At 45.0% G+C, this 14,408-nt stretch overlaps 1 protein-coding gene across 2 annotated transcripts in view; it reads left to right on the top strand.

Annotated features, from left to right (window-relative positions):
• KLHL29 (kelch like family member 29) overlaps positions 1-14,408 on the top strand; it is a 1,101,789-nt gene that overhangs the window by 621,373 nt on the left and 466,008 nt on the right. For both annotated transcript variants that reach the window (XM_085610611.1, XM_085610612.1), the window contains exon 5: positions 12,706-12,853. In XM_085610611.1, coding sequence (XP_085466737.1) covers positions 12,706-12,853 — 148 coding nt within the window. The remainder of the gene's footprint in view (positions 1-12,705; positions 12,854-14,408) is intronic.

Genomic DNA, 14,408 nt, shown 5'->3' with positions numbered 1-14,408 from the left:
AAAGCGCCGGGACACTCCTTTGGAGTAGCCGTTGCGCTATATAAGTCCCATGTTAACATAACATAACATAACATCTTGTTGTAAGCCCTTTATCATTTTGCTAAGGATTTGTAAATTTGGACACCCATTCTTCAACATCCCTGTCCATGCCTGGCACCAGTACAGAACCCTTAATCTTTTTTTAGTAGACGTTATGCCTAAATGCCCTTTAAGACTGAAAGCAAGTAACTTATTTCTAAAATTGGACAGTGGCACAAGTTTTTCAGTCCGGAAAAACTAAATCGCCCTTCACTGTCAACTCATCTTGGATTTTCCAAAAACTCATAAAAGCCCAGGACAAATTATTCTCCCTTGGTCAACCACATGTCACAGTCACTTCCTTCAAAATGCTATCTTCCTTCAAAGCATCCTTTCCTTCTTGCTCGGACACACATCCAACATCTGACCAACAGGTATTTGCAACCAAACATTCTACATCCTCTTCTTCCTTTTCAATCTGCCTTCTTGTTCTTCCCCCGGGATGTGTTCTACCTCAATCAATTAATCAATCCGCGCGCTACTTACCCATGAGGATCTCAAGGCGCTGGGGGGTGGGGGGAACCATGCAGCTCCGTCTCACCCTAAGAGCCAGGCCTTGAGGTTGTTCCTGAAAGCTTGCAGAGTGGGGGAACTTCTGATGCTGAGCGGGAGTTCATTATAGGTCTTTGCCGTGATGTAGGAGTAGGCTATTCCACCTGTTCTGGATCTGTAGATGCAAGGGTTTTTGGCAAGGGCAAGGTCGTCGGAGCGGAGGCTTCTCTTTGGTGCATAGAAGGAGACTCTTTCATTGAGGTATTAGGGTCCGGTGTTGTGGAGGGATTTGTAGGCGGGAGTGAGTAGCTTGAAGGTCATTCTCTTCTTGATGGGGAGCCAGTGGGCGTCTCATAGGTGCTGGGTGATGTGGTCTTGTCGTGGGATGCAGAGGACAAATCTGGCAGCGGTTTTCTGGATGGTCTGTAGTTTCGGAGCAGATTTGTTGCTTCTGGCGTGGAGGGCGTTTCCGTAGTCCAGTCTGCTGGTTATGAGTGTGTGGGTGACAGTCTTTCTGGATTTGGGGGGCTCCATTTGAAGGTCTTGCGGAAGATGCGGAGGGTGTTGAAGCACATGGAGGAGATGGCGTTGATCTGTCAGGTCATGGTGAGGGAGGAGTAGAGTATGATGCTGAGGTTGCTGGTGTGGTCCGTGGGTGTGGGGTGTTGCCGAGGGCAGTGGGCCACCTGGTGTTGTCCCATGCTGAGGGGTAGATCAGAGAACGAGGACAGCTGCTGCTCATCCAGGATGCAACGTCTTTCATTCCTCCCTGGAAGCGGAGTCTGGTGGTGTCGGGTTCCTTAGTGAGGGAGAGGATGAGCTGGGTGTCGTAGGATACTATGCTGAGTCCATGTTGTCTGACAATGGCGGCGAGGGGGCCATGTAGATGTTGAAGAGCGTGGGGCTGAGCAATGATCCTTGGGGTACTCTGCAGCTGATATCTGTGGGTACGGAGAGGAAGGGCGGTAGTCTGATTCTTTGGGTTCGGTAGGTGAGGAATGAGTGGATCCAGTCAAGATCGGTACCCTGTATGCTGGCATCATGGAGTCTGGCGGTGAGTGTGGTGGGAGACGGTGTCTAAGGCTGCAGAGAGGTCTAGTAGGATGAGTCACCGTGTGGCCCTGGTCGAGGAGAGTGCGTATGTTGTCTAGGAGGGTGGTCTCGATGCTGTGATTGCTGCGGAATCAGATTGGGAGGAGTCGAGGATGGAGTTCGCTTCGATGAAGTTTGTGCGCTGGATGTTGACGATCTTCCCAGTGACTTTGGCTGCGAAAGGGAGGAGCGAGATGGGTCTGTAGTTTTTGCGGTCCGTCGGGTCAGCGGAGGGCTTCTTGAGGAGGGGCTTGATTTCTGCGAGTTTCCAGTCGTCAAGGTAAATGCTGGTTTCAAATATGGAGGTGATGGACCTCAAAAAGATCCTCCAAAAGTTTAAACTGAGTCTAACCAGTCTTGCTGTAGCTTTACTGATCTTAGGATTGGAATCATTAAAAATAGGAATCAATGGTTTGTGATCTGTCCTCATAGCAAAATGCCATACCCCAAACATAGCATTTAAATCTTTCCAAAGTCCAAGTGCAGGCTAACATTTCCCATTCTATGACAGAGTACATTCTTTCTTGAGGTTTCAAAGAGCATGAAGCAAATGCAATACTGCTCTCTTTGCCTGCATACTCTTGTGTTAACACTGCACCAACTCCAGCATTGCTGGCATCTACTGTAATGCACATCTTACCCCCAGGTAGAAAAGGACTCAGTAAAGGAGCATTGCTAAGTTTCTTCTTGATAATCTCAAAAGCATTTTGCTGCACAAGACCCCAAAGAAACATAGGGTTACTCTTCTTTGGTAACCTCGACAAAGGTTCTGCAACTGTGGCAAAATATTGAATAACTCTAACACAAGAAATATTTAAGCAGGAGGGAAATTTTAAAGACCTGCATAGGATTATATCCCCAATATTATACATCAAAAAAACTGTTGAAGTCCTTTGGTCTCATCAAAAAGGGGGAAGCACAGAAGCCACAGACTATATCACAAAGACCTAGCTGTGGAAAATTCCCTTTTCAGGACGAAATCCCTCACTCACCAGAGGTGACATGCTTCATCATTTGGGATTCTCCTCCCAAAGGAAAAACCTAGTTCCTTTGAGGACTTACAACCCCCTCTCGGAGAGGGAGGAGCTCAGGGATGTTTTGGTGTCTACTCTACCAGGATATTCGAAATCCACAAACAACGAGAACTGGAGTGTGAGTGAGGGCGCAGCGCAAAGAAAAATAAACGTGAGAATGTGATGATAAAACTAGCTAGAGAGGACAAAAGCTTTATTAAGATGGATTTAAACCGCATGTTTGTGGTGGAATATGCGGTTTAAATCCATACCGCAGGTGCACTGTTTTTAATCCTGGCAGGGAGTACATCTTAATTAAGCTTGCATTTTGTCCTCTCTAGCTAGTTTTATCGGCAGGATGTAACACTACATAATTTATGTTTGACAGGTAGTGTCCCTTAGTTTAATTTTTTTATGTTGCTTACTGTACCCAATTTCTCTGTAAAAATATCTTTATAATGCTCCAAAATTTCAAGAGGCATTAGCTTCATCCACTTCACTTACACTAAACATTTTGAGGGTAACATCCAGGACTCAATTGAAGGCCCAAACGCCCTTGATGATGCCACCACTGTAAAATGTCTTGCCCGGCAACTGATACATATACTTTGCCCACTACCATGTGATATTTAAATTGTATAGATGTTTCAAAATTCCTTTCAAGATCGACCTGGACTCCATTGTAGTTTCTGTGACTAACACCTAGGGGTAAATATTCCTGCATAAACTCATTCTCCAACAAAGTTTGTTTCTAAATTATAGTGATTTTGGAAGCTGAATCATTCAACAAAGGAATCTTAGTTCCATTGACAACACATTTTCAATATGATCTTTGCAACAGGGTACATCTTTCTTGTGTACTTTCACACACACCACCATATTTCTCATTTCATTTCCTAGTTGATCCAACTCTTCTTCTTCCATTACAGAATTAACTGACGTTTACATTTTTCATATTTCTACACACTTTTGTAAAATGATTCATGACACCACATTTGTTACATTCTTTGTCTAGCGCTGAGCAATGTTTAAAAGTTGCACAATGAGTTTTTAACCCACACCTAAACCACATGGAATCACCTGATACTTTAGCTTTCTGCAGTGAACCACTGTTTAAAGAATCCTGGTGTCTTGTTTTTAACTACATCAAGACTTTCAGTTGAAGTTTTATTAATTTCATTCAGCTATTCTTTGGAATCTTGGATTCTGTTGGCTATCCCAATGGTTTCCTCAAGAGACGGGTTCTTGCATGTTATCAAGTGTTCTTGAATTTTCTTATTGAAGCATCTAGTAACCAACTGATCTCTTATCAGTAAAAACTCCAAATTTGCTCTTGGTTGCAAACACCCGCAAACACACTACATACATATCAATCGATTCAGCTCTACACTGTTCTCTTGAGAAAATGTGTGTCTTCTAACAATTACATTGGGCGGTTTTTCAAAATGCACAGCCTCCTCGTATTCATTTAATTTTTCTTCAGAGTCATCATTCACTAATTTAGGCAGATGCTGAAAAATGTTCTGGCTTCCAACTCCAAAGAATGCTCCAAGATAATTTTTTTCCTTTTGGGTCTGAATTTCAACCCATCAATAGCTCCTAAGTAGTCATTAAATGCCTTGAACCACTCTTTCCATCTAATTGGCTCTCCATGTAGTTGTAAGAAAGGTGGAGTGATAGTTTGCCTATTGATAGTGCCAACACACTTAGTAAATAGAAAAAAACAAATATAGCTGTATCCCATTGAAGGTTTATAATAACAGTATACAATGGCAAAGTGCGACTGACGAATCCTAATACTATAAACACTGTAAAGAGTATTTGTTTTAACATAAGTTCTAAAACTAATGAAACCACCTTAGACATGTAAAATGTAAAAATGAGCATATATAGGATGCATACTATTAAGCTGTAATCTGACATTTGTATCCCCTTTGCAGTAAAAGAAATTAAAAATAATTCTGTGATATGGCAATTGACATGCACATTGATGCTACATAGATGAATATGCACAAAATTAAGTCAAGTGTGTGTATACCTGAAACCGCGACCATACTAAGATGGTCGCAGATTACGTGGAATGCACATGCGGTACAAAGAATGGCATACATATCGCCAAGTCTGAGGCCAAAATGAGATGTCCGCCGATGACGTGACACACACGCAATAAGAAAAATGTCCAATTAAATGGCATGCGTATCTCTGAGTCTGCAACCAATCAAAAATGGCTGCTAGACAATGTGACATGCTCAACGTCAATGGCGTGTGTATCGCCAAGTCTGAAACCAATTGGAACTGGTTGCCAGGCAACACAGTACACACGTAATGGCATGCATATCGCTGTGTTTGAAACCAGTAGAAAAAAGCCTATCTCCAGCCAATGTCAAGCACGTTTCATGTAGCAAATAGGGGAAACTCCACCCCTTTAAGCCAAAATGTTACCAGCACATTGGTTGTCTCCCGCCTCTACACTGGTAACGTTAAAAATGGGCTCAAATATATGATGCACCTTCATAAATCACCCTCAGCCGAGATAGGATACCACCACCGCATCAACTGTTTAAGGCTATGGCTGCAAATGGGTTTGCCGCATTGATCGGCGCAAATGAGGAAAGACACTGCAAGCAGGTGCAATCTTCTGAATGAGGTTTATTGTAAATATACTAGTAAAGCATACAAATGTGGGAGATAACAACCGTTGCAACCTCCTCCTAGCCCCGCTGTGACCAGCTGCCGCAACTGACCATTGTTTGGAGTTCTGCTCACAAACTTTCTAATACAGAGCCCTCATGACCATAACTCAACACAACACTTCATTCACAAATTATGTGCTATCTGACACATTGTGTATATCCTCATTCCTCTTTTATTTAGGTAGTTTACTTCTTGCTGTGGAAGTGATGATTAAGGATAATAAATGGTACCTATTTTGCTCTGTATTGTAAGGTGTGCTATATCCCTCTCTATTTTATTTTGTGGTTGTCAGTGCTCTTGTGCAGTAGCACAGACCACAATGTGCAGCATTTATCGTCCAAAGTGCTCTCACTTTAGATGGCTGTGCAACTCAGCTCTTTTGACTTTCTAGCTGACCCTGTGATTTCCCCCAGTAGGCCTGACATTTGCAAGCCCAAAGGAGTTTCAGATTGTGAGGAGACTGACGGTTTGAGCAGCTATGGTTCTAATAAGGGTCACACGTGTTGCTACCTGTATCCTTATTGAAGGAACCTCTAGAAGTAATATCCCTGCTGTCCCCCAGAATTGTAGCCCTTCACTTTTCTGTACAGCTATATAGCATAGTGTGTGTGTTGTGTTCCTACATGTGGGGATCATGTGCAGTTGAATTGTATTCTTTTGCATAAGTAGTTCGAGTGTAGCAGCTAAGGGGATTCTCATAGACCCCATATCTATTTTACATCTCTATTGTGTCTGGTTGCAGTATACATACAGTTCGAAGCCATTGCTGAACACAAACATCATATCTTCTTCTACTATATGACAGATATTCCTGCAGATATACACATAAAAAGGCTTACCACCACTATGGGTTTTGGATCAGTGCGGTACAATTCACATCTGGCTGTCATTTGTGGCCTCTCCTGATGTTTTCTAGGAAGGACTGTCTAAAAATGGTGCACACTCCACTTAGCAAAGGCAGTCTACCTTCAACATTTTCCTTGTGCATCTGGTGTCTTCCATTCCCCAAATGCAAATTCAATTTGTGAACGCCTTGGAAGAAAACTGGATGTCCCAGCCCGCTACCTGAAATTTTGCATCTTGAACCACCATTTACAATATAAGCCCTCTAGGTAGGTAGCCAACAGGAAACTACTGAAGTTGCTAGGCCACTCATTCCCAGCACTTCCTGTTTGTGATGACTTTGAAGACAAGGTGAAGCAGTGACTGTTTTCCCATTAAACTCAGTTCAGGTTTATTGGTGGTCCTGTTAACTTGACCCTGCAACTTTGATTTTGAACTATTTCTTTGATACTCTAAAACCATATTTGTTGTGTGGTCATTATCACAATTCAGTTTTGGAAAGTGGTATTTTGGCAGTTTAAAAATGTGTGGTTTGTGATAGATTCTTAGATGCCTTGTTTAAAAGTTACTAAGCTGTCTCTCCTTGCCCCTCCTTGCCCCATGGGCCACTGAGAAAAATGACAAAGGCCAGATATGTCTTGTCAGATTTCATACATTTTAGCACCTTGCACCATTAGTCAGGCACCGTAGTAAGAAAACCATTTATTTTTGTGATTTTATGTGGCGTGGACTTGGCCCAGAGGCCTCAGAGCGCTATACAACAGAGATGAAAACAATAAATAACAAAAGGAAAATACAAAAATACACCCTTGGAGGGCTAAGCCTCAGGTTACCCCTCATGGGAGATAATGAGCATTACCCATATTCATATCACAGCAATTAAAAACAGCTGTCCTTAAGATGTTCATCAATACTTTGTGCCGGTTGAGGTGGAGATGCACCTACCAAGGACGTGAGGTAAGAGCAAGATTTAGCCTAAGTGTTGTTTAAAGAGAAGAACGTTGAGGTCTTTTTTGAAGGAGTGATGGTCATGACATGACATCAGACAGAGGCTCAGAGTTGGTGAGTTTCCGGAGAACGATTGGTTCATGAAATGCTCTTGGTTAGGGGTTCCAGAAGAAGGGATTGAGAACTTCTGGAGTCGTGTTTGGGGCCTGACATTTCCAGTTTCTCAGTTGGGTATGAAGAGGAGTAAAGTGCTTAATGAGTGGTGCCAGCAGTTTTAAATTGAGCTCTCATCCTTATGGGAGCCACTGAATGGGAGCGTAGGATAGGGGTGATTTGATCACATTTCTTGTGCCCATTCACAAGGCAGGCTGCAGTATGAAGGACCACTCTGAGTGGTCTCAGGTGGACTTTTGGGATGCCTGATAGAAGTGCGGTTCTGTAGTAGTGTTTGGAGAAAACAAGTACCTGGACAACTGATTTTAGGTCCTGCTGTTTAATGAGGTGCCAGATTCCCCATAGCAGCCTTAGCTGGAACTAGGAACTCTTAGCCATGGATGAGATATGGCTCTGGTGGTTAAGATATCTGTCGAGGGTGAAACTAAGTAATGGATGAATGGGCCTCCAAGTCAAGGAGGAGTTTCACTCAGTCTTGAATCTAAGGGTTCGCTGTCTTTGGAGAGAGAGAGAAGTAGAAATTCGGTTTACGCTGGGTTTCAGGAGATAGGTGGTTACCATCCATGTTTTGCTTCTTTTCAGGGTGTTGGATAAGAGGATAAAGTAATGTGGGGATGAAACCTTCAAGTAGATTTGCATGTTGTCAGTGTACAGGTGGAAGAGAACTTGAGTTCCTAAGGATTGAACAAAGGGGTTCAAGAGAGAGGTTGAAGTGGTTTGGAGAAAGAATTAAACCTTAGGCGACCCCTTGCTGCAGACTAACTGGCTTTGAGATCGCGTTTATGTTTTTTACGATTTAAGAACAGAGCATTACGTATGAGGTAAACCTATTTAGGACTACACCTTCAGACCCATTCACTGCTTTAGGGTCTTTAGCATATCCTGGTGGCTTACTGTTTCAAATGCAGCACAGCGATCGAACACATGAAGACAGAAATGTCTGTTGTTGAGGAAGCAGAGGGCATCGTCCACAATCTGCTGTGGCCCTGATGGATTCCGAATTGAAGGGTGTCAAGGACGTTGTTTGCATGGATGTTGGGCTACAGTTGGGAGACTATGCAGCTTTCACTCACCTTGCCTGTAAAAGGGTGGAACTTACCAAGCTTACCAGGGTAGTCCATAGGGAAAGTAGCAGTTTTGCAAGGGATTTGGTGATGAAGCCTGGAAAGAGATGCTTTGAGGGTTTCACCTTGGATAAAGTTTGAAGTAGATTTGTGTCTGAAATAGGGGAGAGAGAGGTGGAGAAGTGTGGCTCAATGATTAGAGCGGCAGACACTGATGCAGAGGTCTAGCCCGGGACCAATCAATCAATCAATCAATCAATCACGACATTTGTATAGCGCGCTACTCACCCGGAAGGGTCTCAAGGCGCTGGGGGGGAGGGGTACGTTACTGCTCGAACAGCCAGGTCTTGAGCTGCTTCCTGAAGGAGAGATGGTCTTGGGTTAGCCGAAGGTGGGTGGGGAGGGAGTTCCAAGTCTTGGCTGCCAGGTAGGAGAAGGATCTTCCTCTGGCGGTGGCTCTGCGGATGCGTGGTACGGTGGTGAGGGCGTGGCTGGTCGATCGTAGCTGGCGGGTGGGCGTGTAGAAGGTCATGCGGTCGTTGAGGTACTTGGGGCCCAGGTCGTGGAGAGCCTTGTGTGCGTGGGTGAGGAGTCTGAACGTGATTCTCTTGCTGACGGGGAGCCAGTGCAGGTCTCTCAGGTGTCCGGTGATGTGGCTTTGTCGGGGGATGTCCAGGATGAGTCGTGCGGAGGCGTTCTAGATGCGTTGGAGTCTTTTTTGAAGTTTGGCTGTGGTTCCGGCGTAGAGGGTGTTCCCGTAGTCCAGTCGGCTGGTGACGAGTGCCTGGGTAACGGTCTTCCTGGTTTCTGTGGGGATCTATCTGAAGATCTTGCGGAGCATGCGCAGGGTGTTGAAGCATGATGAGGAGACGGCGTTGACTTGTCTGGTCATCGAGAGGGAGGAGTCCAGGATGAAGCCCAGGTTGCGTGCGTGGTCCGTTGGTTTTGGAGTGGTGCCCAGGGCAGGGGGCCACCAGGAATCGTCCCAGGTGGAGGGGGATGATCCCAGGATGAGGACTTCCGTCTTGTCTGAGTTCAGTTTCAGGCGGCTGTTCTTCATCCACTCAGCGACGTCTTTCATCCCTTCGTGTAGGCTGGCTCTGGCGGTGGTGGGGTCGTTGGTGAGGGAGAGGATCAGTTGGGTGTCGTCGGCGTAGGAGATGATGTTGAGGTTGTCATGGCGTGCGATGGCTGCGAGGGGGCTCATGTAGACGTTGAAGAGGGTTGGGCTGAGTGATGATCCTTGTGGTACGCCGCAGATGACTTCGGTGGCCTCGGATCTGAACGGGGGGAGGCAGACTCTCTGGGTTCTTCCGGCGAGGAACGAGATGATCCACTCCAGTGCCTTCTCTTGGATTCCGATGTTGCTGAGGCGCTGCACTAGGGTGCGGTGGCAGACAGTGTCGAACGCAGCAGAGAGGTCCAGGAGGATGAGGGCTGCTGTTTCCCCGTTGTCGATCAGGGATCTGATGTCGTCGGTGGCTGCGATCAGGGCGGTCTCGGTGCTGTGGTTGGCCCGAAACCCGGACTGCGAGGGGTCGAGGGATCCGTTCGTCTCTAGGAAGGCGGCGAGCTGTCTGTTGACGGTCTTCTCGATGACTTTGGCAGGAAAAGGAAGGAGCGAGATGGGACGGTAGTTCTTGAGGTCGGTGGGGTCCGCCGTTGGTTTCTTCAGGAGGGCGCTAAGCTTGGCGTGCTTCCAGCTCTCCGGGAAGGTGGCGGTGTGGAAGGAGGTGTTGATGATGTCCCGGAGATGGGGTGCGATGATGGCGTCGGCCTTGTTGAAGACGTGGTGGGGGCAGGGGTCGGTGGGGGATCCGGAGTGGATGGTGTTCATCGTGCGGGTGGTGTCTTCGGTGCTGATCGGGATCCAGTTGCAGAGGGTGGTGGTGGCGGGCGTTGGTTCGGTGGTAGGGTGTGTGGTCTGTGCGTCGAAGCCGTTGTGTATGTCGGCGATCTTGCGGTGGAAGAACGAGGCGAGTGAGTTGCAGAGGTCTTGCGAGGGAGTGATGTCGTTGTTTCCGGCGCTGGGGTTGGAGAAGTCTTTGACGATGCTGAAGAGTTCCTTGCTGTCGTGGGCGTTGTTGTCCAGTCGTTCTTTGAGTGCTGTCTTCTTGGTGGCGCGGATCAGCTGATGGTGTTTGCGGGTGGCGTGCTTGAGGGCGGTCCTGTTGTCTGTGGTCTGGTCGAGCCGCCAGGCTTTCTCGAGGGTGCGGCAGTTCTTCTTGGAGTCCTTGAGTTCGTCGGTGAACCAGGGGGTTTTCTTGCTGCCGGGTCTGCTGGGAGGGTTCTTTAGTGGTGTGAGGTCATCGGCGCAGGTGGTCAGCCACTTGGTGAGGTTGCTGGCTGCTTCGTTAGGGTCCGTTGTGCTGGTGGGAGGGTTCTGGCTGAGGGAGGCGGTGAGCTGCTCGGCGGTGATCTTGCTCCGGCGAGGAACCTGTTGCGGGTGGTGGTGGGTCGTGGTTCTTCGGGTGGTGGTGGGTCAGAATTCAATTCCCCGCCTCGGCGGGTCTTGGGCTCAAAAATTCCACGGACCTGATAATTCTCGCCTCGGTGCCTATTCCAATCATGGAGTCCCACTCTGCAACTCTGTGCAATAGCTTGCTTAATCTCCACAACGGCCCCCACAACGCTAAGGATGCCTGGCCTCCACCTTGGGGGTGCCCAGGAGTGGACGCCGCACAGGGAAAGCCAGGATGGGTTCCACAGCGGTATTCGTACAAGCGCCTTGAGACCCTTGCGGGTGAGTAGTGCGCTATACAAGTATCAAATTTACATTTACATTTACATTTTACATTTACATCATGGTTTCAGTGCCTTGCATGGTAGTTTCTCCTCGACTATGCTGTTGAGGTTGATTGGAAGGGAAATGTTTAAGTCTTTGACTACAGATACATCCTCCAGAGAATAACATTGTCTTTAGGACCCATAGTTGCGCTCAGTATAGCGCTTGGCAGATCAAGCAACATGGACATATTTAGGAATGCATATTAGCCCCAGAAGGTGAACGAACCATCTGGCTTTTTGGTTGATCATAATTTAAGTATCCTAGGCAACTTATATGTAGATCAAGTGCTATTCATTGTACAGATCTGTAGCTCTTCCTGGACATAGAAGTTTCTATTGAGTCAATGCTATGGCATCTGTATTTGAATTCCAAAACTATTACCTCTTCCATCATTCAGCGTTGACTATTGGTCTAGCTAATCTAAGAGAGTCAAGTTTTCAAAGTGAGTAACTGGTTATCGCTTTGGATACCTTAAAACTTGGTAAGTCTGTGGTATTTTACACTACCCACAACAGATACTGCCTGGTAACCACTGGCCTCCAGACTAAATACCTCACCTCCGTGAACACATGTTTTTGGTTGATAACTTGAATTACTCCTAAAACAGATCCTTGAAGTTGCGTTTTCCATCTTGAGAAATGGAAAATGCAACTTTGGTTTACAAAAAGGAAAGGAGGTAACATTTGTGTTTATTGTGTTCATTTCAATTGCATTTAAATTCTAGACCCCTATTCTTTTAATGCCCATATTTTCAATCTGCACTAAATCCACAAAATATCCCATCTGCCTCCAGTACGTCCATTCGAGACTTCTTGATTTAGGCCCCATCTCCGATTCAAGTCAATATTGAAATTGTCCTCTTACACACAGTCCAATCAGGACTATAACTCCATACATAAGTCAAAGCATCTCTCTGGTAACCTAGAAACAAATTTCCTTTTTCTTACCAAACCATTTAGCATTTCAGGGTTTTGTTTGTATTTTAAATTTAATGGCGTTGTCCAGCAACCCCTCACTAGTACAAGCTAGACATTCTGATCATTATGTCACAATACCAGCCACCACACTGGTTTTGGCATTTCTCATTCTAAGCCCTCACTTTAAACCCACAATTTAATAATTGCAGGAGTTTCAACTTCTCCCTATCCATTTGCCATTGCTTAAAGATCAGTCCTCGCAAATTGGTCAATATTTCTCGGTTCAGTATTTAGCACTTTATTTATGATTATAAATTATCATGATGGTTTGCTGTTTTATTTTTGATGGGCAAAAAGGGCAGTTTGCTGAAAGGCGGTAAATAAACCTGAACTTAGATTTTTTTTCCCACCTGCTGTGACAAATGACCTAATGTACTATTGACGTCTTTCCATAGCCTTTGATTATTGAATTTAAAGGGTTAATTGCTTCATTCACCTGACTGTAGCAATGCTGATAGTTGAAAATGAAATAGAGCAGTTGCTCCAAAAGTTTAAAAAAAATTAAATAAATTCTCATGTCTCTTCATTCTTTTTTCCAACAGAAACCTATTCTTTCTAAAATGGAGAAACAATCTCAAGGGCAGCTTTTGGCGACAAGTGTGAGGTGGGGACAAACCCCTGTCAATCAGTCCACTCCCTGGGACACAGAGGAGCCACCGCTGAAACAAATGAGGGAGAATGGGAACTCAAGTAAGTCTCAATCAAACTAGACTCTTCTGCAATGGAAACGTGTTCGAAGTAAAATTATCTTACCCCACCCCACAAATTACTGCTCAGGATCACATGTCATTTGCATGAGTGAAACTATTGGTCAACCTCATTCGAGTTCCAGAAGTTAGTGTAAATCTGTTAACTAGTTGACTGATTTACAGCTATTTTTTATAGTGGTTATGTTCAGAGCAGGTGATGGTTATCCAAATGTACCTATGATTGTTTATAACCTTTTGGGTTAAGGAGAATAGGAAATTAATTAATAGTATATCAATGGGCATCTAAGAATACCAATGAACATATGTAGTATAAGCATTGTTTTACATCTAAGTAATGCAAAGACCATTCTTTACTTCAAACTGCACCACTAAGATTGAAACTATGCAATATTTTGCTAAACACAGCTAAGATTCCCACTTATACTAAAATGTGGAGCTCAAGTCACCACGTTTATTCAAAGCAAAGTAAACGAGGTGGCTTCTAAATACATTCATTCACTTAACGTCTGTTGCCAGAAGAATGTCATAAATAGACATTGGGCATAAGCTCATGTGTGACATTCACGTTAGAATGCCATATTCTTGCAACAGATTCACTAGCCATACAACTAATGCATTAGTTTACGTGGTGGAGAGGTGTGGTGAGGTGTGTTGCAGCGGCCAGGGCAGCTGACTTCGGAGCACAGGGTTCACACTTCGATCCCCGGCTCCGGCCTCAGCTCAGCACCATGTGACTATATGCTCACTTAATTTCCACAACGTCCCCCAGCGCCTTGAGACCCGTAAGAGCGAGTAGTTCGCGCTTTACAAATACGGATTTATATTTTATTTATGGTTTACCAAAAGTAGAACAATGTTTTCCTATTTGATGTCTCTGAGGCACACTGAACCTGAATTAAAGATAAGAGGTAATCAAAAAGCTCTGGTTTTCTGGAGAAAGAACTGCATCAGTAGAAGACTCCACTAGCAAGATAGTGATATAAATTACACCAATGGTTTTGTTTCTGGACTTCTTGAAATCTGAGTATGTTCTATTACCACTTAACTATAAACCGGGTTCTAAAATTCTCTAAATGTCCACCATTGGTGCACCACATACAAAAATACTAAAGTCCTGATCCGCAACTGAATTAATGGGAGTCGGCCATTAATATTACTGTATATTAATATGCAAGCACTTATTTTATTCATTACTCAGACGTCTTATCTTAGCTGTTGGGTGCACATTCTACCACAGCTGGCATTTCCCCAATGTCCATACAGCCTGCATACAAAATAGTGGTCAGCAGTGTACAGGGGCTTTAGAGCCAGGCTTCGAAGCTGCAAGGGTGGAGAGAGACAGGAGTCATAAAAGCCCATAGCCTAAGTGAAGCCTGGTGAAAGTCTTAATAAAGAGAAGTCTAGAGGACAAAGTTCTGTGATTCCAAGTGTATAGTCCACAAAGGGGAAAGAGCAAGCCAAATGCATGGTGTAGACAGATTGGTAAGCAATGATATTTTAAGGAGTACACCTTAATAAGAGAAATAGCGGAAGGG

Source organism: Triturus cristatus, chromosome 6, assembly GCF_964204655.1.
Source record: "Triturus cristatus chromosome 6, aTriCri1.1, whole genome shotgun sequence".
Lineage (NCBI taxonomy): Eukaryota > Metazoa > Chordata > Amphibia > Caudata > Salamandridae > Triturus > Triturus cristatus.
The sequence above is the reverse complement of the archived record's forward strand: the minus strand, read 5'-3'. Positions and strand labels throughout refer to the sequence as shown.